This window comes from Armigeres subalbatus, chromosome 2, assembly GCF_024139115.2.
Source record: "Armigeres subalbatus isolate Guangzhou_Male chromosome 2, GZ_Asu_2, whole genome shotgun sequence".
Lineage (NCBI taxonomy): Eukaryota > Metazoa > Arthropoda > Insecta > Diptera > Culicidae > Armigeres > Armigeres subalbatus.
In genome coordinates, this window is record NC_085140.1 from 64760475 (window position 1) to 64777142 (window position 16668).

The window sequence follows — 16668 nt, forward strand, 5'->3', positions numbered from 1 at the left end:
CAGCAACCGTCGTGCTTGAGACGAAATGACCTCCGTACGACTATACAAAAATCTCCGTAGTCCATCCGCTAACAAGTAGTAGGGCATGCTGATATGATTCTTCACCGATTCTATTTCACACTTCACATGTATTCCGTATAGTCCGGGAAGTCTGCAATTCCGAACCTTTGAAATAACTTCATAAAATAGTCATGTTCAGACAACACGTCTGTGATTTCAAAAGTACATCTGACCATTGCCCCCATTTATTCAACCAGTTTGAGCTTCATACTTGACTTAAAAAAAGTTTATAATTCTGGCAGTACTAAACATTTTGTTGTTATTGTTTTAACAGTTAAGAGTCCATCAGCAAAACAGTACTTTTCAAAAAAAAAATAAAAAAAATATTCTACAAAAATTAGTTCCAGTATTTTTTTTCAAATTACAAGTTTATGCTATAGGGTTTCTTACCCCATTCCCGGCCTAACATGCGTACGACTGCATTATTTAATTGATATTTATGACAGGAAGCAACTTTTTCTGAAATTTGTAGGCTGTATAATACTGCATTGGGGTTCACTTCAGCTTAAAAAATAGCTATTCGTGCTAAATATCGTTCAAAGAAGCTTTTATTTGATTTAAATTAACGAGGTGCAGCACTCATTTCTGACATAGCGATTCCCAATCCGTCATACAAAAAATCAGTTCCCGGCCTAAGCAAAATTTCACTCAATCTCTCAATATTTTACTCTCATTCTCTCTCGGAACGGTAGAAAATGCGATGCAAACAAAAATATGCACGTTCCAGGACAACAAGATGCCAGATGGTATTATTCATAATCATTTTTATTTGGTTGCGAAGATATATAAACTCATCCAAATTTCTTCCAAATACTTTAAAACAATATTTATTTCACCTTTTAAAATCGAGAGAACTATAAATAACATGATAACGTCAACATATTAGACAATTTTCCTATTAACGATGAAGGATCATTTTTATCATCCTGGCCTTTTGGCAGCAGCCGAGGCGAATTTTTGTTCGGTTTGTGAGTACATTTTAAAATGTATTCTAGTATGTTTAAATAAGTTCTAGTGAAACAAACAAATAAGAATAATTGAAGTGCGGGTGTTTAGAATTATGGTGTGGTGATTAACAGCTTCATGCAATGGTTGCATCGAGCACTGTGACGATTTTCAGGTAGGTGTTTATTCGATAATATCGTTTTGTAAAAGTGGAAAGAATCACTCCGGCTCAGTGATGTGGCATCGGAGAGTGAAATTTTGAATTCTACATTTTTATTTTCTACAATTGAATCAATTAGGAGTAAAACAAGTGATAGAAAATATTGAGTATTGTGAAAAATAAATGGGAGACTTTTTAAAAATTATCAACCATAAACCTACGACTTCCAAACAGTTTAAATCATTAGTTTTCTGTGTAGTGAGCCGGGAATCGGGTCCATAGGCCCAAGTAGTGATTTACCCTATTCACTACTGGATAAATATGTTACAAATATTGACCAGTGCATGATGACGTAGGTTGACAGTTCACAGAGCTATTTCACCAGGACTTAGCCTCCGGTGAAGCTCCCGATAAAATTGTTTCGTCATTTTATTCGCATGTAGATGTCTTCTGCGATTGGTTTCATGCTGAATGCAAAGAATATCACTGAAATATTCGAATCACAGCACTTTTAAACTAAAATTATGAAATTTAATTTTCTCTCCATCAATTTTTCTTCTAACACCTTGTAAACAAGCTCTGTGAACTGTCAAAATAAGTGAGGTTAAGTTAGAGTTTGCAATGGTCTATTCATATTCTTTGCTTTATCTAGACATTCTTTGGTATCATTTTCCATTAAATTTTAAATTTTCCATGGAATAATTGCATTTGGACTTTTTTTTTGTTTCCTTGTTATTTTTTTGTATTCCACGCCACTCCCCCCCCCCCTCGTACCTTCGGAGAGCTGTCGGACATAGAATAAATTTATTATTTGTATCGGCCGAATTTATCACAAAAGAACAAAAGGCGTCTTCATTGTGACAATTCAATAATTCCGATTCTTCGAAGGAATTTACTTCAAGTTAAAATAACTTTCTCTTATATAAATGTTTTAATGAATAAACTGATCAATTCCAGAATCAGTCCTACGTCTCAATTGCGTACAACTCGATTGGGCTACACCTTTGAGTTTTTAATAGAGTGTTCCATCCTACCATATTTATCTACATCTACATGACAGTCGTTAAAAGGCGATGAGTCGTTTATGTAGTCCGAATTATTTGTGTTGTTTATTACAATTTGCCCACTATCTTAAATGTATTTTCGTTCTAAGATTTTTAAGGTTTCTCAATACAAATTTAAATGTCTTCAATCAGTTCAATACATTTTTTCTTTCTCTCACGATTTAACTCGGAACAAAGATTTCATACCTGATTTTAAACATATCCTCGTACCTCTGAGATTTATCATTATTTGACTCTATATCAAATATCAATATATTCAGAGCCGCAGCGTCGCGTTGCCTTCTTAGCGATACTTTTATTCTGTGCAATTTTCATACTATACGTTATTTTTCGTTCGAAACAGAAAACTGAAAAATTCAAAACCCAAATAATTTAGCTGATAGTGATATTCCCTTTCTCGTAATTGGTGAGTTTAGTACTTTTCATTTAATTCCACTACGTTTAATGGAAAGCACTTAACTCGTCTTAGACAGTTGAAGACATTCCTCTAAAAGAGCTTAAATATTTTTTCTGAGAACACCAACTTTTTGGATGAATGCAACATTTCCATCATAACTATTGATTGCAATAATTGCTCGTGAATAAATTCAATTGTGATTGAATCTATAAACACACGCTAAAGGCATTTTACTCAAACCCCACATTCCCCTTCTTCTCTCATTGAAAACGCAAAAAAAAACAACAAACGAATTTTTTTTTCGAGACTTCAGTTTTTAAATACGCTGGTGCACGATTTTGTCAAACTCGTAAAAGAAAAACTTAATGTGTGGAACTTTATACAGAGTTCCAAAAAATCTGTAAAATTGTTGAAAGGCGGTTTCTAAGCAAAATTTCAAACATTGTAAAAGCATCGTGGACAGGGAATCAATATTCGAGCAACGTCTAACAATTAGGGTGACCATATGGTATCCTAAAGGAGGACATGTCCTCCTTTTTCGATAAAAATCGGATGTCCTCCTTTTGCGCTGAAATGTCCTCCTTTTTGTATATTTTGAGGAAACAAATAACAAAGCCAGACATTAATTTCTGGAAAGTTTTATCTTGTTATTACAACAGAGATTCATTCGCATATAAAACGTACGATTTTATAAATATACATTTGCGTTCATTTCCTTTCAAATTTAAAACATTTCCATCCAGTTTTCGATTAACATCAATGTAAATTATAAACATTAAATGAGTGCATTAAGGACTGTATCGAAAATAAGTTGTCCACATTATTTTATTCTAATAAAATCGGATGAATTTTAAAAATTTATTAAAATTTGTCCAGCAATATATGTTAATTCTTTTTGTTAAGATTTACGAAAAAATATAATACTGAATAAATATTGCACTATTCAAACATTTATTCGAGCATTTTTCTTCCTGGTTACAAATCGGCATAAATATGCCCCGTTTGATTACTTTCTGATCCAAATTCCGGTCACTTGATTTTGATTTTCTGTCTTTTCCGAGAGGTTAGCGACATCGAAATTATCCATATCGATGCCTTTCTTTCGGAACCAACTCGAATTTCAATGTCACTTTCAATTTGTGGTACATCGGAAACAACAAATTTTCAATAAACACACAAATTCTGATTTGAAACTACATATGAATGAATACATCGATTGCAGGGTAAAACAAACCACCACCTTCATGAGATTCTGAGTAATAACACTTTGAAAGTGGATAACTTATTTTCGATACATACAAGATTTAAAAAAATAGTTTGATAATTTCACGAAATTGTGAGTAGGCTACGAATAAAATGATTCAAATACTTCTCAAGATTTGCTGCGAGAAAGCATACATTGAATCATATTTCGATCGTAATACATGGTACGTTTCCTCCATAGTAGTCTAGAAAAATTTAAAAACTGACACGTGTCATAACTCATAAGTCGAGTTTACTATTCCATTCGAGAACTATTCCATTTAATTCCACCGCAACGTGGTGAAATTGAATGGAATAGTGCTAAACTCGTCCCATAACAGGTGAAGATATTCCACTGAAAGAGTTTAATAATTTTCCCAAAAAATGATGCAAGAATGGATCTCAATAGTGAATCAAAGTTAAATGCCTATTTTCCAATCAACGTGGACTATATTTGGAAGCTCATTGTGTATATTTACAGCATGTGGAATATTTGTTTAAAAAAATGTGTTGGAGGAAACATGGGACTTAAACTTATGACCCCATTGCAAAGACGGGTGTAAAAATATATTCCATACTCAACAATATTCTACAAAAATTAATTGTGATCTTTCTTAGATTCATCATTCTATAATCATAAATTAAACCCTGAAAATGACACCCCGCAAAGCTTCAAAATCGCCATGAAAATCTACGTAGTTGTATCCAGCCTGAAAACATTTTCGAATTTTCACACAAAAAAAACTATTGAAAGCTTCGGGATCTAGTTGCATTCGCATGCCATGAACTTGTTGGTGTTCAAATAATAATCTCTGCTAGTTTACTAGGTGTCTAATATAATATACAAGTTGTTTATTGCTCAACGTTGCGATGGTTAGGTCATTCGAAAATAATCAGTTTTCTTGCTAAAAGTCTGTGCAAAGCTGCCGAAAATGTCCCCCCCCCCCCTTTCTAAAAATATTGAGGGGGCGAAATTTTTTTTTTCTGTTATTGCCTTTCTCGTACACCAAGTGTACGTAAAGGCTATAATATTGCTACAAAAACCAAATTTTGATAGGAGGCCCGGAGGGCCGATTTTCATATACCGATCGACTCAGCTCGACGAGTTGAGGTGATGTCTGTATGTGTATATGTATGTATGTGTGTGTGTATGTGTGTATGTGTACAAATTTTGTAGACACACTTTTTGGAACTTAGCATTATCCGATTTACTCGTAACAAGTTGCATTCGACGGGGAATGCGGTCCCATTGTTTGCTCGATCGGACATTGCATTTCGGAATTATTGAGAAATCATTGTTTTTTCCCAATGGTCCCCCCTTGGAAAAAAAATTCAAAACCGAAAAAAATGTTTTTTCCGAAAATGGTGACAATACATTTTAACTAATGCAAAAACATGCAAAATGATCGAAAAAATGTGATCTATTCTCCTAAAGAGCTTTTTTGACTATTCTAATGTGATTCTTTCAATATATTTTATAATACACGAGAAAGGCATCATCACTGCTAGGTGGATTAATCAGTTTTATTTTTATTTTGAACATGCGCATCACTGTTTTTATCGTGGTAAGAAATATGTCATTTATAGACCATACATTTGCCACCAAGAGATGAAAATAACAGCATCGGCATAAATATTCTATATCCTATCAGGTCACGCATATTAAGGGGTATCTTGCTTACAGATTCAGTCAAAGCTCCCTTGCATTATGTGGCCTACCCATTTCCACCAATGTTCTTGAACATCTACATATTGTTATCGGTATTTGATGGCTTTTATGTTGCTCGGCACACACTATCCAGCTGATAGGTCGTCCGAATTGTAAATTTTAAACATCATCTGCGTTATCTTTGCCTATATACTCAACACGTTTCAAGATTGAGTGGAACATTCAAACTTTGGTGCGTGGATCAATCCGGTTGGGTTTCCAAATATTTCGATAACTCGCAAAGGTATCCCCAGCTCGTGATTTCATGTCGATCCCAATTTCGCTATCTGTTGATACCAGACTGTCAAGATATTTATATCCTCCGATCACCCGGCTACTGTAAAGCTTGGGGGGCTGCTCCTGTCAACCACCTGGTCCTTCTAACTTTGATGGTAAGACGCCGCAAAAAAAGCAAACGATCAGCCCTTTGAGCCCACTCAGCATAAATGAGCGTCGCAGTACTAAAGCTTGTCCACGTAAAATTTCAGACAACCCATATCATCAGGCATTTTTTGAAAATTTTCACAAACCACTGATCAATTTACATGACAGCTGACATGACAATTTACATGAAAGCAGACAGACGCTTTATGTGCTGCTTTCAGATATTTTGAACACGCCCAAATTGATAAAAATGGCCACAAATCAACTGGACAGTAATTTAACGTGAACAGGCTTTAATATAGCGTTTCGTGATCATTAGCCAATACTTCAAATTGTATGCCACGGATGGGCGGTTTTTGAAGAACACTGGTTGAAACTTGAAGACGCTGTTTGAAGCTCTCGAACCAACACTTCAGCTGTCCAAGTCAAAGAGCAATTGAGGCAATAACCTCCGGTTGCTGCGGCCATCTTTTCTTCATCGGTCAGGAAGTCCCCCAATCCCGCCTGTGCTGTCTGCAGCAGCGCCCGACTCCCACTTACAGGAAGACATACCGTTAACGGACTCTACTTTACTTCTCTGATTCTTCACTGTCCTCACCGTTTGCTTCTCTACGCTCCTCAATCTTCCGCCGGGTTACATCTGTAATCCATTCTTTTCGCTGAGTGAGCAGCTCACCCAAGTTTTTCTCGCCGATTTCGATAAAAACATTCTTTACTGCCCACTTATCTTCTACGCTGCCACATTGCAGAACATCCACTACCCGAGTTCTAAGATCTTCAACGAACGAATTCTTCACAGCTGGATCTTTTGGACGGTCTATTTTGATTCGTCGCCCAAGCTCGACAACGCTCTCCTGATCCTAACAATGCGTTGTCGCCCATTAGAAGATGCTAGTCAAAAGTGATGCCAGCGCTGCGTTTATTACGGAATCAAGAAGGTCTCCGTTTTCAGCTGATCCATTTCCAGAGGAGCTAAATACCAGTCCTGCCAACTGAAAGTGGGTCTGGGAAGTAAGTCAAATTCTGCTGCCGGTAGACATGAGAAACGGGCTCAGGAGGACTCCTCGGCCGACGTCGGTAGGAAACCCGCAACAACCGGTGATATTCATTTCCTCTTCGATATTTCACGACGCCTGAATGGAGCAAGGACAAATCCGTGGATGATAGATAAAGACGCGACATGTCAGTCACTCATCGATCCAGCTGATTAGCTGAAACGTTGGCTCGACAACTTAAAACAACTTCTTCGCGTTTTGACAACCTCTCTTAATTCAGATATAGGAAAAGGTTGACAATTCTCCGACGGCAGCAGGCAGGATTCCGCCTCGGGCGATCATGGAACATGTAGATCCAATCTGTTCAGGCAATGCACCAAACTTCCAATACTCAACTCTAACGTGAAATCTGTGATGTTATACACTAATGAGACTTGGTGCGTATTGGCAGAGATCACATAGATTTACAAGTATTCATCACCCGATGTCTATGTTTTACAGTTCGGGCCTGGCCTGGTGGGCTCACTACTGGATCCCGAATACTGAGCCCCATCGACGATCCAATATCAACGGCAAATCAACAGTGCGAATAGGCGTAGGCCGACCACAGACAACATATGAGCAGAGATGAAATCTGCAAGCAAGCGCTGGAGTCCGACAGGACATCGCAGCTGAGGCCTGGCGGCAAAACCCTAACAGAGAAATATATAAAGTCGATATGAATCAGACTTGGGCTCAAGCCAAGGATGGAGATCCTTAACGGAGGCCCCATGTACCCTAAAAGTACCCTTGGGTTCAGAACACAAGAGTGGGTGTGTGAGAATTGAATCCCACTTAATGAATGCCACATGTACATGGGTGCTGAGAAAGAAACCAATCCTAGTGCCGTATAGCCTATGAATTGTGTAACTTTGATTAGCTAAGTAATAGAGATTTATTTTAGAACTTTGTTTGGAAGAATGTTTTATTTTTCATAAAACAAGTAGAGCTGTAACTCTCAAAAAGCAAGCTTGTTTTCAATGTATCGTACCTTGGAGTAAGATAAATCAAAATCTGCAACCAAACACTTGCCGCTAACAAGTAGCATGACATTTCAATAATTTTAGGAACGTGAGCATGATATGACGAGCTGATATGACGTACTTCACCGATTCTACGTCAAACTTCACCTATGTATTCCGTATAGCCCGGGAAGCCCGCAATTCCGAACCTTCATAAAACATCCATGTTCAGACAACACATCTCTGATTTCAAAAGTAGTACAACCAATTTGAGCTTCATACTTAACCTTAACAAAAGGTTAATATTCTAGCCGTACTTTAAAAATGTTGGTGTTATGGATTCAACAGTTTAGAGTCCTTCAGCAAAAACTTTCCCAAAAAAAAAACCTAAAATTTTTACGGAATTAAGTTCTAGTATTTTTTAGTTGTATATAGTTTGTGCTAAGTTCATTACTGGATAAATATGTTACATATTCTTTGCTTTCTCTAAACATTCTTTTTTCATTAAATTCCAAATTTTTCATGCATTTATCCCCATTTTGGACTTTTTTTTCGTTTCCTTGTTATTTTTTTTATTCCCCCATAAAATAAATTTAATATTTGTATCGGCCTAAATTTGTATGTCGTATTTGACTCGACGTCCCGAAAAATCAGTCAATTTAATATCAAATTCGGGAAATTTTGGGTTTGGTATTTTTTTTTAAATGTCCTCCTTTTTCAACCAAATGTCCTCCTTTTTGGCACGATTTGAAGGAATTGTCCTCCTTTGGAAAAAATTCATATGGTCACCCTACTAACAATATACCCTTTGTTGTCAACAGAGTTTGTTATTGACAAACGCACCTCGCAACAAGCCTTTATCAGAACCCAAACATAATGTGACAAGAATCATTTACCTTGCATGCTCTGATTTTTCCAAGAATACGATGCTAATTTTGTAATCAAGGTAAGATTCTCGAATATTTCCATAAAAGCAGAAACTGTGATAGCAAAAAAACGAAATTAGCTGTATGCAAAATGACGGGATGAAAAGCTAGCAACAAAATTGTCTTCTTTTTTGTTGCTGACAAAAAATTTCGGATCTTTGTCATTATTATCTCCGACAAAAACAAAGCTTTGTCGTTGGTCCTCTTTTGTCGCTTGTTTCGCTGGTGCATGGAAGAAAAATCGATCGTGGATTATTGAAAATTCAGAACAATATTTCTTAAAAATATTTTGTTCTTAAAATGGATAATATTTTAACAAAATTGTATACAAAACCTAGAATGAAAGTTCATGAGTGGATGGAGGATCCTTGAGAAATCTAAATGGTGGAAGCCTCGATGGTCAATCTACTTATGTCCTACTTAACATTTGATATAAGCCAGATTTCAATTCCAAATGCTAAATGTCAGTTAATATAAAAGAAAGGATACTATTGAATTCTAAATAACATGAGGCAAACAATCATACATTAGTAGAGGAGGCATCTCCAATCATAATATTAAAATGCCTTTCACCATATAGGTATTGTACAACGAGATAAGATAAGTTCGTATGCACACGATGATGTATATAATTTGCATATATAACTCCACATGTCATATCTATTTTGTTTTTTCTCTGTTTTGATAACAGATACGAAATTAAATATACATAAATTGTTGATGAACGAAAAACAAGTCAATGAGAATGAAGTGTAATGTATAAATGAAAATAATTTACTTTATGAACGAACTTTTCGTAGTCAAATTTTGTTTCAGCTCGCGTTTTCAAGTGCACCACTATCAATATTGAAGCAACAAGCAGCTCTGTCAAATTTCAAGTCTGCGACGCAGCAAAGCCAAAGTGTGACAAATTGTTCGTTGCTTCCTTATCAAGATTGGTGTTTCTGAAAACGCGAGGTATAATTTATTTGGATTCCGAACAGTTTCACTGTTTCCTAATACTAGTTGTGATATCTTTATTCAATGAACTTCAACACATTTTTTTCAATGTTATATACTTTTTATTTATATTTATTTAATTCAGGTTTTTTTTTTATTTTTTATTTTTTCATTCGATTTGTGGCTAATGATGAAGCAATTATAATGCAATCTTCTAATATATTAAATTAATGTGGTCCTCTACTCGATGAGCTCTGGCTCTGTATTTTCCGTTACAGTTGGATCTACATCCTGTTGCTCCTTTCGTCCTCCACGTCGTTTTTCCCATGGACCTTTGCGCGATCCTTTTTCGCCATGATGCCCGAACTTTCCATGGCGACCACCTTTCTTGTGTCCACGATGTGGGCGGCGTCCCTTCTTGCCCCTCTTTTCCTCATTGTCGCTATCACTATCACTGCTGCTGCTGCTGCTGCTACTGCTGCTGCTTGAACTGCTCGAACTTGTACTGGCTTTGCGTCTCCGGGATTGCATCTTGCGGCAAAATTTTGCCCAACGTTTCATCTCGTGGCCACGCATGGGCCATCCAGGTCCCTCGTATTCGGGAAATCCTCTTGGGCCAAAACGTTCCATCATCATCGGTCCCCATGGGTGACGTCCCCAGGGATTTGGGCCCGGTCTATGTGGTCCATGAGGTCCATGTGGCCCACGGGGGCCAAATCGGAAATGCATTTCACGACCATGAGGTCCATGGTGGCCATGATGACCATGATGGGGTGGTCCATGACGTCCATGATGTGGCGGACCCCCATGACCGTGACCATGTCCGTGACGATCGTTGTCATGATGACGTCCTCGGTGATGGTGCCGACCACCATGCTTTCTTCCCCTGTGATGATGGTCGTCCAGATTCAAATCAGCCATGTCGTCCAACATATCTTCATCCTGCATAGCAGACTCTCGATTGGCAGCCAAATCCAACGCATTTTTCAATGTCAAATTTTCACTCTCTTCACAAAGCCGATCCTGAATCGGACCGGGATGCAATCCCACAACGAACTTATCCAGCAGCAGTGGTTCCAAGTGATCTCCAAATTTGCAGTTCACCGAATAATTCTTCAGCCTAGCGTACCAAGTTTTGACATCCTCACCACGTTGTTGCTCTGCTCGGTAGAACTTGGCCCTTTCACGGAATATCGCAATCTCTGGTAGGAACTGCTTGGCCAACATTTCACACAATTCGTTATACGTTTTGCTGTTCGGCGAATCTGGATGGCAAAGGTCTCGCAACAATCGGTATGTATCCGGGCCAATCACGCTGATCAGCACCGAAACCTTACTACTGTTCGGCACACCATTGGCTTTGAAGTACTCCTCCAGAATCTCGTAATAAACACTCCAGTCGTCCGTGTCCGCATCGTACTCGGGAATAATTCCAACAAACTGGGCTTGCTGACCGGCGTTGGCAGCAGGGTTGCTGTTACTGTTTGAAGTCATCTTTGCGTTCTGATACTGCCAGATACCGTGCCGGAGACTATTTATACTCCAACACCAGACAGCAATATAATTCGTTATCATTAGGCGCGGATGGACGCGAACGGTTGCTTGTATTCATGTTTTTTCATGTCGCGTCCGTGTGATTGTTCGCGGGATTAACCACTCGCCCGGCGCGACGATGAGTCACCCTCACTGGAAAGAGTGTCATGTTTCTGCAGTGTGCAGCCATACGAAGACACATTTCACCACACATGAGTAAATTTGCGTCAGTATTTGAGTACTTGCTAAAGCTTGTTTTGATTACATATTTGAAGAGGGAGGAAACCGACCGGCCGGCTCGCCATCCAAGTTTCGACGCAAAACGTGACTCAGCTGTTTTATTTTAGTTTCAACTCGAGATACGTTCACTGTTTGAGGGGTGTGTCGAAGCAAGGTTTGTTTGTAAACAAGAGTCTTGTTTTCTGTAATGTAGGTCAGTTTCATCGGGACAGTATTTTGCGGCGTTCTAATAAGAATGTTTGTTTTCGAAATCATTTAATCGAATAACTTGGATACCCTTCGTAAGGCCCCTTGAAAACTTGATGGAAAAAGCGTTTTGAACATGGTCCAACTTGTTTGAACATGTTCTACTTGAAGAGGTGAACAACATTATCAATTCATGTTCATGCGTCATCATTTGGACGGAACGTGCGCAAGCCCCATCATGTTCAGACAGAACCATTTGTTCAATTCAAGGGTGGAAGATTAGCTGATGTGATACATTCCTAGAAGTAGTAAATGAAACGACTATTCAACTTTGTTTCAAAAATACTGGTAATAAGCAAAGATATACGAAAATAGAAAAAATCAGAAGGGTTATGTACAAGACACAACCGCCCAAAGTAAACTACGTAAGGCAGTTTTGTTCATTGAGGATTGTAGTGCCATCATTTTTATCTATTGCGTTTATTTGACAGGGTCAGGCGTGTATAACACTTAACGGAGCCGAGACTTTATGATATTTACAATCGATATCATCTTATTATCAACAGTTAGTAAGGGGATAGTGCCATCATGCATGAATATTTTTAGAAAATTCAGTTGATTACTTATGTCACTGGTTTCGAACAAAACTAGCGTATCACTAGAAATCATAAAATGTCAATCATGTACCAAAACCCAATTAATTTGGTTGTGGTGCGCGCGAGTAGTAACCCGGGCAAAAGCTATGAACAGAATAACAAAACATGATATGGACTTGATTGATATAAGAGATAAAAGAACAGGCCACAATATCAAAAATTTGCACCGAAATATCATTTTAAATATAAAGATATGCTTTGGATAAGAACAAAATAATGGCACTTGATATCGATCACTTATTACAAATAACATATCTTGATATCCTCATGATATTTTAGTGCAAAATATTGATATTGTCGCCTGATCTTTTATCTCTTATATCAATCATGTCCATATCTCATTTTGCTATCTTATCAACATTTGATATTATTGAGCTATTTTCGTCTACTCGGGAAACGTTGCGGACGGGAAAAGATAGTGTGTGTGTGTGTGTGGGTTATTACATTCTAACTACTACTGTCTGGCAGTGTTACCAGTGTTGGTAAAATCTCAAAATCTCAAATCTCATCGGCGATTCAAACCATGCGTGAGTCAAATCCCATCAGAATTATGGCCGAGAGATTTGCTCATGATTTGAATCGCAATTTGCATCATTGTATGATATTTACGTGTTCTTTATTGTTGAATGCATTGAATTAACTATTTTTCGTCTAAAACAATGGCTAATAATTATATATAAACTAAACATACGTCTCGATTGCGTTTTGACGCTTTTTAGAACGAAATCATTTTTCGGTGAGTGAGCGAAGCGATGCGATTCTGGCCGAGAAACTCAAGCGCGATGCTTCCCCTACAGAACCGGAGGCGAGTTAGCTCGTGCATGAAACCTCGATGATTCAGATTTGAGTATGATTCTACCAACACTGAGTGTCATTATGGATAAAATATTCGTGCAAACATTTTATTAATATCATTGCAAGACTTTTGAATCAGGGAGCAAGAAGGTGATAGCTCTATTGTATCTCATATAGCCCGTTTCAAGAACGTATGCGTTCCGAAGCTTTTGTCGTGTACAATAAGTACCGCATTATTGCACCCAAGTATTATAAAAATATCTTAAGTGCATTCACACTTCCTGAATCAAAGTTAAATCCTTCTGATTCAGGCACGCATTTAATTGGACAAAATATTATTAGGCCGGTATAATTTTTTTTTAATATGTATCACCACCCCCCCCCCCTTCAAATTGTTTTGCTCAAAAATAACAACTTGTAAATTTTGAGAACTTTCAAAACATTCTTTAACAAATCCGAAGAGTTTTTTAATATTTATTTTTTACTAGCAGACCCGACGAACTTCGTTTCGCCTAAAATTGATTTATACTCTGATTAGTTCTCGAGTTATGTAAAAATTTCTGTTTCATTTGTATGGGAGCCCCCCTTCCTAAAGGAGGGAGAGGTCTCGAACCATCTTAAGAACTTTCTCCGGCCCCAAAAACCTCTGCATACAAATTTTCACGCCGATCGGTTCAGTAGTTTCGGAGTCTATAAGGTTCAGACAGACAGAAATTCATTTTTATGTATATAGAAGAAGAAGAAGAAGAAGAAGACTAGCAGACCCGTCGAACTTTGCTTCGCCTAAAATTGATTTATTCTCTGATTAATTCTCGAGTTATGCAAAAATTTTTGGTTCATTTGTATGGGAGCCCACCTTTCCAGAAGGGGAAGGCGTTGCAAACCACCACAGAAACATTTCTTCTCTTCCAAAACCTCCACACGCCAGATATGTTTCCATTTGCTTGATCTCGAGTTATGAGGAAATTGGTGTTTCATTAGTATAGGAGCCAGGTTTCAAAGAGGAGAGGGGTCTCTAACCATCTTAAGAACCTTCCCCGGCCCCAAAAACCTCTGCATTCAAATTTTCATGCCGCTCGATTCAGTAGAAGAAGAAGATTGTCCTCCCCTTGACTTTGCGGAGACCATAATTTTTAATAAATATGTGTAACGGCGTTATTAGTTTTCAGTTTGCAAAAAAATGCATTTTCCAAAGTCGTTTTTTAATATGAATTGATTGCATTACTACACGTAAAAAAATAACCTTATATGTTATGGCAAAAAACCATTCGAAAATACTTATACTCTTCATTATGCCACCTAATGAATGACCCAATATCAAAAAGCTAATAACATTCATAAGTTAATGAAAAGTATAAGTTTCGGAATGTATGTGACTAATGCGATGTATAAGTTTTTTCTTATACCTATTATTAAGCGCCTGCTTTGGCAAAAAAGTATTAGAAATATTAATAATAAATAACATTAAATTTTTTTACGTGTAGCAAGGGCATTGGCATTGATAACAATTGATCGTCTCATGCCTGCACAAACATGCCCCTTTATGGATCACTTTTTATACATCATGCACTACATTACGCATTTTTGTTACATTTGTTTCGACCGCGGTCACTGGTCCGGCTCCATTGTTTTACTGTTTGTGCGAAACACCGCACAAAAAGGAGAGTCCAAAAGCCAACCGCACTGAACGGCGACGGCCGAAACGAGACTCTTGCGGACAAGAAAAGAGGGTGCTGCCAAAATGATCCGATACCCTATTTTAACATTCATAACCCAAAGTTTCAATATAATTGACAAATTGGTAGAGAATTTCCGAATCGATTGATATATAAATCTCAAAAATCCATAGGAAGATAAAAGCGCTATTAGAGTTCAAAATCTTACATGATTTCGTGACGGTCTCGAATTTGGAAATTTTCATTTGTCACTCTGTATCCGAGTCTTCCCCTTAGACGTAGTTTACGTCAAAAGAAACAGGCCCCTTTAAAATGTTTATAACAAATAAATCAATGTCTATTCAAATTACGAGATGAGTGAAGAACTGATCTCAAAGTTCACGGAAATTAAAAATAAGGATTGCGAGATCAGTAAGTGACCCAAATAGTTGAGTGATCGTAGTCCTGCAATTGAGATACAGTTTTGGTCAAAAATACGCATTTATAAATACTATAAAAAAGTATTATTAGGGAACATGATCATTCGAAGCAATATGGGGGAAATATCTTCATTAAAAATGAATTTAAAACTGCTAGTGGAAATGTCATATTTTTAGTGCTGAGGCTTTCTCAACTCATTCAAATCTGAAAAGAGAACATCAAAGTACTAAGATGTCTTCATCCGTGGACAGTACTGCAACACCCAAGGCAGCATCTGGTTCCTTCCAGTACACATCATAACCCAATTAATTCTGAATAGGTGCCAATTTTCAATACCATTTTTGGTCAACAATGCACTCCTTCCAATTACAAACTTGCTATGGGAGAGCGGCATTATCTGATTCAGAATAAAAACTCGGACAAAACGTGACGCTGCTGTCCACCAGACAGCTTTCTCTCGAAGCAATTTTATCTCACTTTGGGCCGGCTCATTAAATGTGATGATTGAAAAGTCATAAACACCCCCGATCGATTTTGCTTCCATTAAACCCTCTTCATCAGCGAGTGCTCGTCACTCAATTTGCCACCCTTCCTTCTATCCAGATGGTTTGATTCATTCGGTGGAAAATGGAACAAACAAGCCAAACCGAGCGACATTTCCAGCGAAGAACCATGTCGGGTTTTACTTTTGATAGCATTTCATCGCCTTCAGTGTGCGAGGTTGTGATGTTCAGCGCATCGGTTGGTTGGACCACGAGCGGTTTGTTTCAGTCGACGTTTTCGTGTTTGAAAGATAAATACCTAGCTAGCATAGATTTTGATGACGAGGTTTTCACTTTGGATGCAGGCGAATTGGGTAAATACAGTTGAGATATTTTTGACCCATATTTTATCTACGGTGCAATTATTGGTTGAAAATGGTTGAAATTTCTGTGCCGAAAATTGTCCATACAGTGATGGCTCGGACATAAAACATTTAAATTATTAAAACAAACGTCCCTTTTGGCATTGCTGCATCGCAGCAAGCGTAGAACAAAAAGATGAAAGCTGCTCGTTGCTTCATTATTGATAGAGGCGCCCTTGAAAACGCAATGTGGGGCGAAATTGGATTCAGAAAAGTTTGTCCTTAAGCTCTGAATCAATTGACCTCTAACTTTCTGTTCAAGAATCCCACAGATTTTCAATAGGGTTGAGGCCTGGAGATTGGTATTTTTTTTTCGATTTATTGATTGGGCGTACTTTTTGATATTGCCATTAAAACCAAAACAAAGGGGCCTAATTAGGTATCGAATAAATCAAGGGTGCAGCCAATCTGGTAAAGTAAAATAGGGGGATTCACTT

General features: G+C 37.7%; 2 protein-coding genes across 2 annotated transcripts in view; one reads left to right on the forward strand and one right to left on the reverse strand.

The window, feature by feature from the left end:
* Positions 1–16668, forward strand: part of LOC134214466 (opsin Rh4) — a 371396-nt gene that overhangs the window by 245497 nt on the left and 109231 nt on the right. The gene's annotated exons all lie outside the window — the stretch shown is intronic.
* Positions 9921–11472, reverse strand: LOC134208766 (uncharacterized). The gene has a single exon (XM_062684690.1). It carries the CDS (start codon positions 11394–11396, stop codon positions 10062–10064), a length of 1335 nt encoding a protein of 444 aa, XP_062540674.1. The 5' UTR covers positions 11397–11472; the 3' UTR covers positions 9921–10061.